Below are 14,762 nucleotides of genomic sequence, written 5' to 3'. Positions count from 1 at the left end.
ATTGTTACTTTAATATGTGGCAGTTATTAATTGATTTATTTATTGGTAGGGGGTGTGGTGCACAGTCGCACTATCAACACTATGAGCATGCTAACAAATGATGAGGCAACGGCCCCTAAAGAGCAGAGAATCAATCTGCCATCTGACGAGCGATGAGATGAATGTGGTGATGAAGGTTAGTGAATTTTTATAAACTTAAACGATTAACGATAGTGCTTTTCTTCAAATAACTTCGAGAAATAAATTGTAAAGATTATAAAAATTACATTGCTGTTATCTTGCTGGTATCTGTATACTTTGCCGAAAGATGATGATGATGATAATCAGTAGCCTAACATCAGTGTTTTTTTGTTGTTGATTTTACGATAAATCTTCCTAATTATATTTGGTGAAGTTTGAGAAATTAAGGAGGCTATAATACTTTGTAATACTGGATTCTTTGTGATGATAATAATATTATACATTTGTTTTGATGTCTTTAATTTCAGGGTTAAACTAAACTATTCTGCACAATTGAACAGTTTTAGGATTTTATCCCCTTCAAAACAAGAATTTGAAATCCTCATAGAAGTTTTTCATTATTTTGACTCGAGGTAAGCAAACATTGGCCTAATAGGTTGCTGAAATTTATTGCCCTCTTTACATCTAAGATGCCTCTTATCTCTGTCACACAATATGTTTGCCAAATGGATTGAGATTAATAATAGATTAATGACTCTGGCACTTTTTGCTCCATCAGTACTTTTTATGCTAGGCTTTGTGTTTTTTGCATGCACTGTAAATTATTACAGCATATCAAATCCACAACTCCATAATTATCACATCAATCAGTAAATGTTGCAAATTAGTCACAGAACTAAAAATCTGACGTGGTGTTGACATTATTTACTGTTAGTTGCATGATGCATCAATATGTCAAGAGATCAATTAGCATTCTCTCACCACAGTATTTTACCATTAGTATTTAATATATGTCACAGACTATAGCACATCTACTTTGCTTCCTGTGCTTGAATATTTAATGCTATGGTTTGGAGTTGAACTGCTCCTGCATTTTCACTCTGCATCTTTACACTTGTTGTTGTAGCAGTGAATTCTCTGAGAGAACTTTGTGAAGATGGACTGTGATCATGAGGATGAACATGGTGGCCGCTCACTGACTGGATCAGAATCTAGCTTTCGTGAAGATGAAGCACAAATTAATTCAGCTCTTGCTATATCCACTTTTCAGCACTCTGGTGAGCAGTTTGTGTTCACTTGTGACTTTTTAATCACACAATTATGAGCTTTTTTCCAAATATTGTGGATTTACATCTCACAATTCAAATAGAAAAACTCACATTTAAATTCAAACACACAAAATTGAGAGTTTATTGGAGCTCCAACCTTTTTCTCAGAGCTGTGAATTATCTGTTCATACATTCTAACAAAAACTAAAAACAGAAACTAAATTAAAATTACGAGCTTTCTTTTTTGTTTCATTCTTTCCAATTTTTTTATTTTTTACGTTTATTTTTTTACTATGTTATAGGTTTGTTAGAAATAGTCATAATTGTGAAAATTTGTAAAAAATTCCACACAATTCCTTCATGCTGTCTCAACATAACTTAATTAAGTTTACTTTATGTTTTTTTTTTTACAAATTTAAGTACATTGAACAAAAAAAGTGTGTTGTCCCCCAAAAACCTCAATTTTATTGATTCAGCTCATTTGAAATAAGTTGTTTGAACAAGCAGATAACAAGCAAAAATATTATATATCAATTGTGTGGCTGTATAGTTATGTGCTCTTTCTCTATAAGAGGAGATTACAGTGAAATGCCATTGAGTTTCTAGAGAAAGCTAGATATTGTCATGTTTTTTTCAGACAGAAATCCAGAGTGTAGCCGCGCTGAGATGTGTGAATTAAATGTAAACTAAAAATAGGCTATGAAAAAGTTTGGGCACCCTCTCTTTTATGTGGATTTCAAAACTTGCAGTCACTTAATGATGATTGATTACAACACAAAATTGATTTGAGTGACTCAATGAACCTGAACAATCCAGACACAGGTGCAACAATCATAAAAAGGGATATTTAACGTAGCTGATTGTTAGTTGTGCCTCTTATTGTGAACCTAAAAGTAGCAACATGGGAGCCTCAAAAGAACTTCTTAATGACCTAAAAACGATAATTCGTCAACATTCAAGAAGGATGAAAAAAGCTTTCACAAAAGTTTAGAATCTCCACAGTCAGAAATATAGTAAGAAAATGGAAGGCCTAAGGAACAGGTCTTGAGAAATAAAAATGTGGTTGGCCAAGAAAAAAATCTGAAAGGCGAAGGCGAAGAATGGTTAGAATGGTCACAGACAAACCACAGACCATCTCCAGAGCTCCAAGAACATCTTGCTGCTGATTTTCATTGTTGTCATTGAATGTCATCATACATCATTCCACAGTTCAGCGCACTCTTACAAGGAACAGCTCAATGGACAGTTATGCAAAAAAAAAAACTTTTCTGCTTTCTGCCAACAAGAAGAGTCATTTGAGGTATGCAAAGGGTCATCTGGACAAGCCTCAATCATTTTGTTTACTCTCGGCACCCATCAAACCTTACTAAACTGGAGGAATTTTGCAAGGAGGAATGGTCCAAAATGCCTTCAGAAAGAATTCAGGGACTTATCCTTGGCTTTAAAAAGCATTTACAGGCTGTTATTTCAGCAAAAAGTGGCTGTACAAAAGATGAATGTCAATATTCTGTTATGGTGCCCAAATTTTTGCATCTTCCTGTTTTTGTTTGGACTCAAATTGCATCGAATCTGTTGATGAAATAAATGTTATGTCAGAACTGAAATGCTGCTTTTTCCCTACAGTATAAAATATATCCAAATTAATTTACTGATTTGAAATGCCAGCAGGCTATAGCTTGCAATAATGAAAATGATCAGGGGTGCCCAATCTTTTGCATAAAAATGTATATATACTGAGATATAAACTCAGAATTATAAACAAAAATGACACAAAACTGACTTTTTTATTACGTCTGCAACTTTATTTCTTGCAATTTTCATTTTTTTTCTTTATCATTTTTATTTGTTTCACATAATTGTAGCTTTTTTTATAGAGTTAATGTGTCAGGCTTTCTTCCAAATATTTTTCTGACTTTGTATGTTGCCGTTTCAACTTATAAGCTAAAAAATTGCAAGTTTATTTTAAAAAAAGTATAAAGTCAGAAATGCAGGAACTCACTATCACAAGAAATCACAATTGAGAAAAATAGGAGTCAGAAAAAGTCAGAAGAATTCTTTTGTTTATGTGTCACAATTTTGAGGATTTTTCTCTTTACATTGTTCATTCATATATCATAATTCAGTTTTTTTTTCTGATTTGTAAGTAAAAAATTAAAAAAAAAACTGAAGTGTAGAGGAGCAAACACCTAATAATGTGCTTTATTTATTCCATAGAGTCATCTGACAACAAAGAAATGGAATCTGCTAGAACGTGTCTAAAGGACAGTAAACTCTCACCAACAGATGACCTCTCTGATGGGAGGGAAAACTCATGCCTTATTTCTCCACTCAGCAAATCCAAACCACTCGCATTTGGTAAATATCCTTCAAGATACCACTATACTTTTTTTGAACATCAATTTTAGTTTAAACATTCTCATACAAATTGACAAAGGTTTTAAATTTTCACTTCAGCAAAAAAATAATATATAAACTCAGAATAGCCTAATACACTTTGAAAGAAAGAAAAAACAAATACAACAACAGAGTCATCATTTAGACTCTCCCAAATTGGTAATCTTTCCTAGGGCAAGGCAAGAGGTCATCCCCTTTATTCACTGAGATACACCAGGACTGTCTTTTTTCCAAGAACACACAACTAGATGTTTAGCTTCCATTCATTCGTTCATTTTCCTTCAGCTTAGTTTCTTTTTTATCAGGGATTGACACAGTGGAATGAACTGCCAACTATTCCAGCCAATGCCCTTCCAGCTACAACACAGTACTGGGAAACACCTATACACATTCACACATTTCACACATACTCCAATTTAGTTTATTCAGTTCACCTATATTGAATGTCTTTAGACTGTTGGAGAAACCAGAGCACTCGGAGGAAACCCACACGAACACGGGGAGGTCCACAATCACGCAAAGAGCCTTGGAGTTATATTTAACACTGAGTTAAAGTTTGAGCAGGAAATTAATTCTGTAGTCAGAAGTGGTTTCTATTAATTTAGAAACATTGTTAAGTTGAAGTTTTTTTTTTGGTTTTCTAAGGATGTGGAAACCATCATTGGACTATTGCAATTCTCTGTATTCAGAAGTTTCTCATGCTTCAATTGTACTCTGCAACTGGTCCAAAATGCAGCTGCTAGGATTTTAACTGGGACTAAAAAACTAGCTAGCATTTCACCAATTTTATCATCCCTTCACTGGCTCCCAGTGCAATTTAGGATCCAGTTCGTTACTGTTGTTTGTTTTTAAAGTTTTGAATGGCACCTACTGACATTGGCGAGCATCTTCACTGGCATACTTCATCTAGGTCTCGGCACAACAGTTTCAGCTAGTTGTTCCCAAGTGTCGATTAAATTCAAAAGGAGAATCTTCTGTGGAATGAGTTGCCTTTGTATATCAGGTCATGCTCTTCCCTTGGTGCTTTTAGTCTCATTTAAAATATCATCAGTTGTCTCTTGCATGGCAACAAGAAAGAAGGTCACTGGTTCAAGCCTTGGCTGAGTCAGTTGGCATTTCTGTGAGGAGTTTGCACATTCTCCCTGTGTTCGTGTGGGTTAGCTCCGGGTGCTCCGGTTTGGGTAGGCCAAATTGTCTGTAGTGTATTTGTGTGAACGAGTGTGTGTGTATGTTTTAACTGTGATGGGTTGCAGCTGGAAGGGCATCCGCTGCGTTAAACATATGCTGGATAAGTTGGTGGTTCATTCTACTGTGGCGACCCCAGATTAATAAAGGGACTAAGCCGAAAAGAAAATAAAGGAATGGATGGTCTTGCATTTGATTGTAATTATTTTATTTTATTTACATATACAAGAATAGATTTTGTATGTTGGTTGTTTTGATTAGCACTTTGGTCAACATTTGGTGTTTTTAAATGTGCTTTATAAATAAATCAAGCAAAAAAACAAAAAAAAACATGCAAACTCCACACAGAAATTCCAATCAGTAACGTCCACATAATGTTAAGCTGTAATATCATTAGTCATTAATATTTAGTTGTTTTAGGTTTGTTGGAAAGTAGCCTAAACACAACTGTCCAACATTGGACATTGACGCCAGCCTGATGTTGGATTCTGTTCTAACATCAACCCTATTTTTATTTCCAAACAAAATATGCAATTATCATTTTAGTGTGTTGTTAGAAAAAAAATCTTTATTACATTAATAAGTATATATTAATTTGTTAGATACTTATTAGTAACAATCAGTAATTATTTATTATTATTAATTATTTTATACATACAAATGCCAACTGGCCCAGCCAGGATTTGAACCAGCGACCTTCTTGGGGTGAGGTGACAGTGCTAACCACTAAGTCATCGTGCCACTCCTTTTTAGCTTCCAGCCAACATTAAAATAACAGCGATCTTTTGGCTACTTTAAAGATCAGTGGACAAATGTGCAGTATACACAAGCTTGAGTCAAGAGGAATTACTTTACCAACAATTTAACTTAGAATATTCAGTATTTTAACACAAAAACATTTAACTTTTGTAAACTCTCACACAATGTTTTCCCTGCATTAGCATGGGTTTCTTCCGGGTGCTCCGGTTTCCTCCACAGTCCAAAGACATGTGGTACAGGTGAATTGGGTAGGCTAAATTGTCTGTAGTGAATGAGTGTAAATGAGTGTGTGTGGATGTTTCCGAGAGATGGGTTACAGCTGTGACGACCCCAGATTAGTAAAGGGACTAAGTCGAAAAGAAAGAAGACACTCTCACATACAATGAAATAAATTTCCAGAGGATATTCGGGATAAAATGATGCTTAACTGGAGTTACATACTGTCCACTTAGGCTACCACCTAACTTAAAGCTATCATCAAAATAATTCTCATATCATCTAAGTCTCTTTATTTTAGACGTGCGTATAAAAGAAGTTCCAGCAGATGTGAAAACGGCATTTCAGGATGATCTAAACCCTCCTGTGAGCAACATCAGCGATGCCTTTCCTGTCTGTGTTCAACTGCCTGCAAACCATCTTAAAAATATGGCCACTTATAAAACAACACACCGTCATCGCAAAATCAGCCATTGTTCCTCCTCCACCATCAGAAGTGGAATGAGCCTGAGAGCCCCTGTAGAAGGTAAGCAACACCTCAAATTCAATTTGACTCAATGAAATGAGGGAATTCAATTTTTATGACGTCTAATGCATTATAGATGCCGCAGAGATCCTCACTATAGCAGGACTGGACACAGCTTTGCTTCGGCCTTTCTTGGTTTATTGTATGTGTTTTGCTAAATTGATGAAGATGGAAACTTTACAACTTTTTTTTCCGGTGCTGATTAGCATTTTAAAGCTCATTAAATTTATACCAAGACGATACCCATTGTGAGATGGACCACAGTGTCAGCAGAGATGCATTATTTGCGGTTAGCACATCGATAATTTGTCTGTGTTTCAGCCATTAAAGGAATATTATGGGTTCAACACTCAAGTTCAGCCTAATTGACAGCACTCACGGCGTAATGTTGATTACCATTATAATTCAATTAGGCTTTTCCCGCCTTTTCTTTAAAGCATCAGGAAATGAATGTAAATGGTAAAATAAAGTATTAATAGTACCAGCAGACACAAAACATCATAAGGATGTTAATATTATGCTACATTTAGGTCGCCAGTGTCTAAGGACAATGTTGTTTTTATGTCCAATTACGATTTAAAATGACTTTGATATTTTGTTGATTTTAGGTTGTTTTGGAGAGTGACCAAAATCTAACGTTAAGCCAACATCTTAAACCAACCTCACACTGACGTCAAATACTAACATTTATTCGTCAGGTATGGCAACCACAATCCAAAATCTGATAGACGTCATATAGACGTCCACACACAACGTCAAACTATAACATCATTAGACGTTGATATTCTGTTGTTTTTAGGCTGCATTTGAAAGTAACCAAAATGCAGCGTTGGTCCGATTTTAGACATTGAGGTTGACTCAATTTACATTACCAAACAAGGTCAATGTGACGTCATGTTGACGTTCTGTGTCTGCTGGGTAAAAGTTTAAGACTGTCTATGATTATATGTGCGTTAACATGGTTTTTGTGTGTAAAAATTCTTTCTTTGAAAATTTATATTGTATTTGACAATACATATTGTTGCATATTGATTGGTTATCGATTAATCAGATACTAGTTTTATTGATTAGGTCATAGGTGCCCAAACTCAGTTCTGGAGGTCCGGTGTCCTGCAAAAGTTAGTTTTAATCTTAATCAGACATACTTGGGCTAGCTTTTCAAGCTCTTTTTAAACTTTCTAGAAGAATCCAGGTGTGTTGAGGCAAGTTGGAGGTAAAATCTGTAGTACACTGACCCTCCAGGACCTAAGTTTGGGCACCCTTGCATTAGGGAATAGTTACAGAGTAACTATTAGGGAATAGTTACATAGTTACTGAGATAAAAAAATATTTGTTACATTATTTATTATGTGTTCCTTTGTTAGATGCCCATTAGTAACAATTAGTAATTATTTATTATTAAACATAATTAGAAGGTTTGTTCTTTTGCACATACTGGTCAGTTTATGATAAGTTTACACTGGAAATCTGATATCGGCCACATTTAAAACAATATTGTGTACAGCTATGCAAAAAAAAATATCTGAGAAAAATATCTGATTTGAGCATCGCAGTGTGAGCGTAGCCTAAACAATGTCAAAAAATCAGATACAATCAGAAAGTTGGAGTTGGCCACCAAGATCTACAGTGTAAATGCAGCCTAAATTCCTGAGTATTTGCTCCTTATCAGAAAGAACATTATAAAAGTGTACAATCTGCTAACAGGATTCAGTAGAGTCTTCTCTATAACAGACATGGTGGGTGGGATTAGTGTAGTACTTTTACTAGCATAATCCCTAATTTGAAGAAATGACATGGAGTTTACACTTCATTAACTAATCTTCAAAAACCATTAAACAGTTAGTTCACCCAAAAATGAAAATTATGTAATTAATTACTCACCCTCATTCCAACACCCTGACACGTTCATTTGTCTTTTGGAACACAAATTAAGACATTTTTGATGAAATATGACATCTGGTGAAATCTTCAAAGTACTCATGAACGTGCGCAATATACTGACACTTAGGAGAAGTAACTGCCGTTATTTTTGTTTTCTGACAATAGGAACAATGTCTCTGCTTAATGCATACAGTATATACTGTATTTAGAGAGACAGATTGGATCTTGCTCAAGGTGAACAAATGTAATATATATTTATTTATGTAAACACATTTCACAGAGAATGCAGCAGTGGGTCCATCACAAGGTTCTATTGCAGTATAGAGCATCAAATTCAAATGTAAAATCATATGAGCCATCATTTTTTTATATCTAAAGGGATACTTGAGCTACTCTACTTATAGAATATAATGCTAAGTAAAGTGCAAAAATGCTGGGTTCCACACAATCGATTTGTGTTGGGACAACATGAACGAATTAAGTTAACTTATTAGTTTTTACAATTTTAAATAGATCAAACAAAACATTTAAATAGTCTCACCAAAAACTCAAAGATCGTGTTCATTTAACTCACTTTAAATAAGTAGTTTGAACAAACAGCAAACATAATCGTTGGGTGTATATTATCCAGTATAGCACAATTTAGACACCAACATTATTCTGTGCTATAAATGGAGTGTAACACAATACAAATCTTTCTAATATGGCTGTAGGTTTATCTATGTAATACAGTAGATAGCAATAGATGAGTAAATAAAATTATTCAATTAAAGAATTCTTAAATAGCATGAATAATGAGAAAGAAGCCACACACACCATCTTTGTGTAGGGCCCAAGAAACTTTTGAGGGTGAACTAACCCTTTAAAAAGCCTTCATTAAACTAATCACAAAATCTGCAAAATCCCGTACACTAGCTGACAAAAGTCTTATACCCACATATAGGAACAACAAATAATAACTTTACTTCTAGTTGAACATTTGGAATCAAAAGTGGCTTATATGAAAGGCAAAGGCCTCTAGATTACGCTTATTTTACCAAAATAAAATATGATCATGATATGCCTTGATTTTGGCATTGGCATTGACTCGACAGTGAGGTCTGACTTTGCTTAGACATATAGAATATAAAGTTATGCTGCAGTGGAAAAATAATTAATATTGTGTTTGTCTCCCATGAGCTTGGAAGACTGCATCTATACATCTCTGCAATGACTCAAATAACCTATTAATAAAGTCTTCTGGAATGGCAAAGAATACATTCTTGCAGGACTCCCAGAGTTTATCAAGATTCTTCGGATTCATCTTCAATGCCTCCTCCTTCATCTTACCCCAGAATGCTCAATAATGTTCATGTCTGGTGACTGCGTGGGCCAATCCTGGAGCACCTTGACCTTCTTTGCTTTCAGGCCCTTTGATATGGAGGCTGAAGTATGAGAAGGAGCGCTATCCTGCTGAAGAATGTGCCCTGTTCTGTGGTTTGTAATGTAATCAGCAGCACAAATGTTTTGATACCTCAGGCTGTTAATGCTGTCATCAGGCTGTCTCGCACGGCCTCAAACTGAATGTAACCCCAAACATGATTTTTCCTTCACCAAACTTGATTAATATCTGTGAGAATCTTGGCTCCATGCTGGTTCCATTAGGTCTTCTGCAGTATTTGGGATGATTGGGATGCAGTTCAACAGATGATTCATCTAAAAAATCTACCTGCTGTCACTTTTCCAAATGATCAACTAAAAGTCAAGCTATTATTTGTTGCTCTTATATCAGGTAGCTTAAGTGTTCCAAACCCGAATCTGAAAACTCTTGGGTTATTATGAATGAGAGTTAAGCCATTTTTAATAATGGAGGAGCTATTCAGTGTATTCATGTTGATGCTTTCTTCTGTTTTTTTCCGCACATCCAGATCTGTGCGCGTCCGTCCTGTTGGCGTGTCTGTTCTGCAGATTTTGGGACTGCGTGCTGGCGTTGGGTGACGGGTGTCAGTTCTGCGTGGCGTCTCTATGTTCCTCCTTCTGCTCGAGCATGTGCTGCTGCGATCCTTCCTCTCTGGAGGAACTGATAGATTTGTGTCCGTGCTGCAGTTGTGCTGAATATGTTGAGGCGTGCGGCTGCAGCTGTGGAGAAAACACCTTCGACTGCTCCATCTGCGACCTGTGTCTGCAGACCAGCGAGTGTCTGGAGCTCGGCATGGAACTCTCGCAGCTGCTGTTTCACTAGACGTCTCATGATCGTCCCATTAAAGCTGGAATGTGGCAAATGCAATGTGCTGATTTGATAAGCATGAAACGAAAATGCGCTGGTTGATGGTGGCTGTGATGCTGCACGGCTGCATTTTAATACTGCATCAGAGGAAAAAATTAAACGTGTAGTGTTGTTTACTTATCATCTGAAAGAGAATGTAACATAATATAAATTTTTCTCTGTCTTTTTTATTTTGAGAAATCTGAGGGTAAATTTTATTGTTGGAATTGTAAAATATAAACTTTATTATTATTTAATTTAAAGTCTGTGTCAACTTGAAGTGGCTGAGACTTTTATTTCAGTACGTTGATGTACTTCTAATTGTGTATTCACACCGATGGCAGCGAGAGCGTCAAAGTACTCCTCCACCAGCGAGAGTGCACAGAGAGTGATTCGCCACAATGATCTCGTTTTTAAGAGGGGCCGTTCCAGCATATTAGCAAATCAGATACATTCCCGAAAAAAAACATGCTTTACAGCGTGAAAATGTTGCACGCTCTTTATCAAGTTAATTTAACTATGGAAGATCAAGTTGCTATGATGTGTTCACACCAGACACGGCACGCATGTATAAATCGCGCTAAATAGACGCATGAACATTTAGTTTACTCGCTTCATTAGTGTGTGAAATTCACTTCAGAACAGACGCGGATTCATGCCATGGGCATGGCTTCTGTCTCTAGCTTCGTTGCTAAATGGCTAACATAGATTTTTTTTAAGAAAGTGTTTATGTGCTTTAGGAAGGCTGAAAAACAGCATATATTCGTTTGGTACTATGTCTGAGTCCACTAGATCCTTTCAGAGGTGCACCCAGCTCTGTGAGTTTATCAACTCCTCCAGAAACTATACCTGAATGATGAAGGCTTTCAGCAGTGCTTCAGACTGAACCAAGCCCAGTTTGAAAAACTGTAGCTCGGTACTGGCAAGAGGATTTTCATCCTCAATACTAACAACAGGCACTATGTCTTAATCACTCCCTTACAAGAGCAAGCTCATGATTGGTTAATGTGGAGCAAATGTTCACTGATGTTCAGATTTTCCAACTCAAGCAATTCGCAATCAACTGACGCTGCTTTATTCGAGTGAATCGCATCATCCGCGCCACCTCATTCGCATGAAACACACCACAGGATGTCTATTTACATCTTTTCATTGACTTAACATCTAATTCACTCACACTTGATGCTTCATCTGCATTTGGTAGGAACACAGTATAATAATTGTCCTGTCGTAAATATTAGGAAACCCAGTGTCTACAACAATCAACCCTTGAAAACGTGTGGTATTAACAGGTATTAAGTTCACAGGACTGTGTTCGCTGGGATCATCTCAAACGGTGGACTTGAACATTTTGATTGGTGGTTGCGAGATTGGATATGGTTGCGGCTGGAAGCATATTATTTGTTAAATTTTCCCATTTACTGTATTTTATTAATGTCTACCCCCCCCCCCTAACCCTAAACCAAACGTCACAGTACTGTAAAAATATTAATTGTTATACAGTGTCATAAAAAAACACTGTTATATTTATGTGGTAAACGCACTTCTGGCCGGCCACGTAACCAATCTAGACTTTACCATTCAGATTGCTTGCCACAGAACCGCATCATAGCTAATTACCATAAAGTCGACGCCCACACCAGCAAAGACGTGCCGCAAACTTCTCACTGTTTATTGCTGCTGGCTCTCATTAAAAAATGAATCACTTTCGCTCAGTGTGAACACAGAAACTGAATATTGAGTAGGGGAGTGGGGTTTTCTGTTTTCACATTTTTACCTCATAACAAACTAACGGTAAACGGGGTGTGGGTAAGAATATCATCAGAGAGCAACACAAATGCTGAATCAAATGGTCAGACTTTGATTGAAGATTACCAAAACAAAGATTTTGTTTCAGTGGATGAAGTCGCACAGATTAATTGTTCACCTAAAGTGTAACGATGTGCGCTAGCAAAATAAACATTAAACAGTTTTATTTTACAATGACTAAAATAAATCAGCTATTTATTTTGTTTGTTTTAATTTATAGTGTTATTAACTTGAATGTTGTTCATCTTTTTAAAGAATATTTACCCTTTTATAGGGCAATCAATGGAAAAAACATGAAAATATACTTGATTAAAAAAGGAGAATATACTTGGTAAAAATTTCTTCTGGTTTATTATTTATTCATATTATTTTAAAGCTTTTCTGTGTGAAATGGATGCAAGTCATTGTAAGACCTACTACACTGAAAAAAAAGTGGTTGTAAACAATTTATTTGGGCTGAATTTAAACAAACAAATTAGGTTGGACATTATTAAACTTAATTTGTTTGTTTAAATTCAACTCAAATAAATTGTTTGCAACAGTTCTGCATGCAACACTTTTTTCAGTGTATATTTGGTTAATTAAAACTGATCAAACTGTAGTATTGGTGTCACATTTATGTTTAATTTTTAGTTCAAATTGGAGGTAAATCTAAATGATAAAATTATAAAAATTACAATCCTGTATGTTTATTTAATACATTTTCGGAGCTCTTTTGCTAATCTATTTGCAAGATCTATTGGATTTGTCTCCACAAAAGTAATAACTTGTACATCAAATATACAAATTCCTTTTCAAAAAAAACTTTTCAGAACACAAAACAAGAACACAACCTTCTCTTTAATTGACTACAGACAAAATGAACGTAAATATGGCAATGACATACACAGACACACCAGCAGCAGAAGATCTTGCAATTTAGTTTTAATGAGTGTAAAAATGTCCTCAATCACACACCAGCGCTCATATATCAGGACTGTACTATTATTGCTGTATGACTTTGCAAAATAAAATCATTAAAAAAAAAATACACCCATATTTATGCCTTGACATATGAGAAGAAGAAAACAGGGAAATGACATAATCTATCACAACATTCAAGTTTTGAAATCTATTTTACATGCTTTTACTATTTTACCTTTAAATGGTTTAATTTCATATATTATACATTCATTTGTAATGCTGAAGAACTCACAGAGACTTTGGAGAATCATTCCAGTTTTCTATTTACAAACCAAACAAATGACTGTTGTTCCTAAAATGCTAAAGGCACAGGTCGATCAGAGGTCGAACTTCATTTGGCTTTATCTGGCAACCACTTAATGTCACGTTTCCGAGTGTAAATGCATTAATATTTGCCAGTAAGTGTGTATTTAGCTGCATCTAATAAACTGCTGATTTAGATCTACTGGTTTTAAAAAAAAGCACTTTAGGCAGAGGTAGCTTGTAATATTTTACACCTGAAAAAAAGCTAGTTGTGCATGACATTTGTGTGGCTTGTTTCCTTACACACTTCCCAAAATTCTATAACACTTTACACATAATTAGCCCTGCTAATGTCTAGTATTAAGATGCATTTCAGTTGATCATATCACAAGTGGATGTGGGAAACACATTTTTGGTGCTTTTTTGTCCACTTTCTTTTATTTACAACTTGTGCTAAAGGGTTAGTTCCCCTAAAAATGAAAATTATTTTATTAACTACTCTTGAGAACAAAAATATAGATATTTTAGGTGAAATCAGAGAGCTCCCTCATCCTCCAAACAGCATTGGTCCAGAAAAACACTGAAAAACATCCTTAAAACTGATCTTATGTCTTTAGTGGTTTAATTGAAATATTATGAAGCTATAAAATTACTTTTGTGCACGCATAAAACAAAAACATTGACATTATACAACTGTTTCTTCTGCTTAGTGTCAGTATATTGCGCATGTTCATGATCGATGTTTACTGGTACTGATCCGTATACCCTGGACACTATACTCTGGTGCCCTATACTGAAACTGAGGAAAACAAATATTTGAGGATGAGAATTTTGAGGATGTTTTTTGGTATTTTTCTGAACAAGTCAGGAACATTGCTGTCTGTGGAGGATGAGGGCGCTGTCAGATTTGGCCTAAAATTTTTTCAATTGTGTTCTGAAGACGAATAAAGATTTCAGGGGTTTACATTTTAGGGTGAATCGGACATCCTGAGGCACTATTTGTGCAAATGACGCAAATCGAGCAAACAACATGGTACGAATTAAGCGTTTTGGGCGTCTAACATGCTTAACGTATGATTTGTGCGAAATGCAGACATGTGCACTGCATTAACCAATCAGAAACTTGCTCTAGCAGGGGTATGAGTATGACATAGCGCCTCTAGTTGGTGTCCTGAGGGAAAATCCTACTGCCGACACGGGACAACAGCATATATTGTAAAATGAATTTGATGCGCAAATGAAGCGAATTTGATGCATCAATGATGCGAGTAAACTCAAAATTTTCACACATCGAATTACGCATGAATAGCAC

At 35.7% G+C, this 14,762-nt stretch overlaps 2 protein-coding genes across 11 annotated transcripts in view; one reads left to right on the top strand and one right to left on the bottom strand.

The window, feature by feature from the left end:
* Positions 1 to 122: 122 nt before the first annotated feature.
* On the top strand, positions 123 to 10,715 carry si:dkey-245f22.3. Of its 5 annotated transcripts, none has more exons than XM_073915844.1 (6): positions 123 to 175; positions 489 to 593; positions 1,091 to 1,238; positions 3,444 to 3,584; positions 6,085 to 6,309; positions 10,098 to 10,715. In XM_073915844.1, exons 3-6 carry the CDS (start codon positions 1,118 to 1,120, stop codon positions 10,409 to 10,411), a joined length of 801 nt encoding a protein of 266 aa, XP_073771945.1. In that variant the 5' UTR covers positions 123 to 175; positions 489 to 593; positions 1,091 to 1,117; the 3' UTR covers positions 10,412 to 10,715.
* Positions 7,645 to 14,762, bottom strand: part of tfe3b (transcription factor binding to IGHM enhancer 3b) — a 27,565-nt gene continuing 20,447 nt past the window's right edge. For 2 of the 6 annotated variants that reach the window (XM_073916040.1, XM_073916042.1), the window contains exon 10: positions 8,421 to 10,436. The gene's annotated coding sequence lies outside the window, so the exon portion shown is untranslated. Of the gene's footprint in view, positions 10,581 to 14,762 lie in introns of all 6 variants that reach the window. The other 4 variants (XM_073916037.1, XM_073916039.1, XM_073916041.1 and 1 more) reach the window with 4 other exon arrangements.

The sequence above is a fragment of the Danio rerio genome, chromosome 11, assembly GCF_049306965.1.
Source record: "Danio rerio strain Tuebingen ecotype United States chromosome 11, GRCz12tu, whole genome shotgun sequence".
Lineage (NCBI taxonomy): Eukaryota > Metazoa > Chordata > Actinopteri > Cypriniformes > Danionidae > Danio > Danio rerio.
This window is presented reverse-complemented; position numbering and strand designations above follow the sequence as displayed.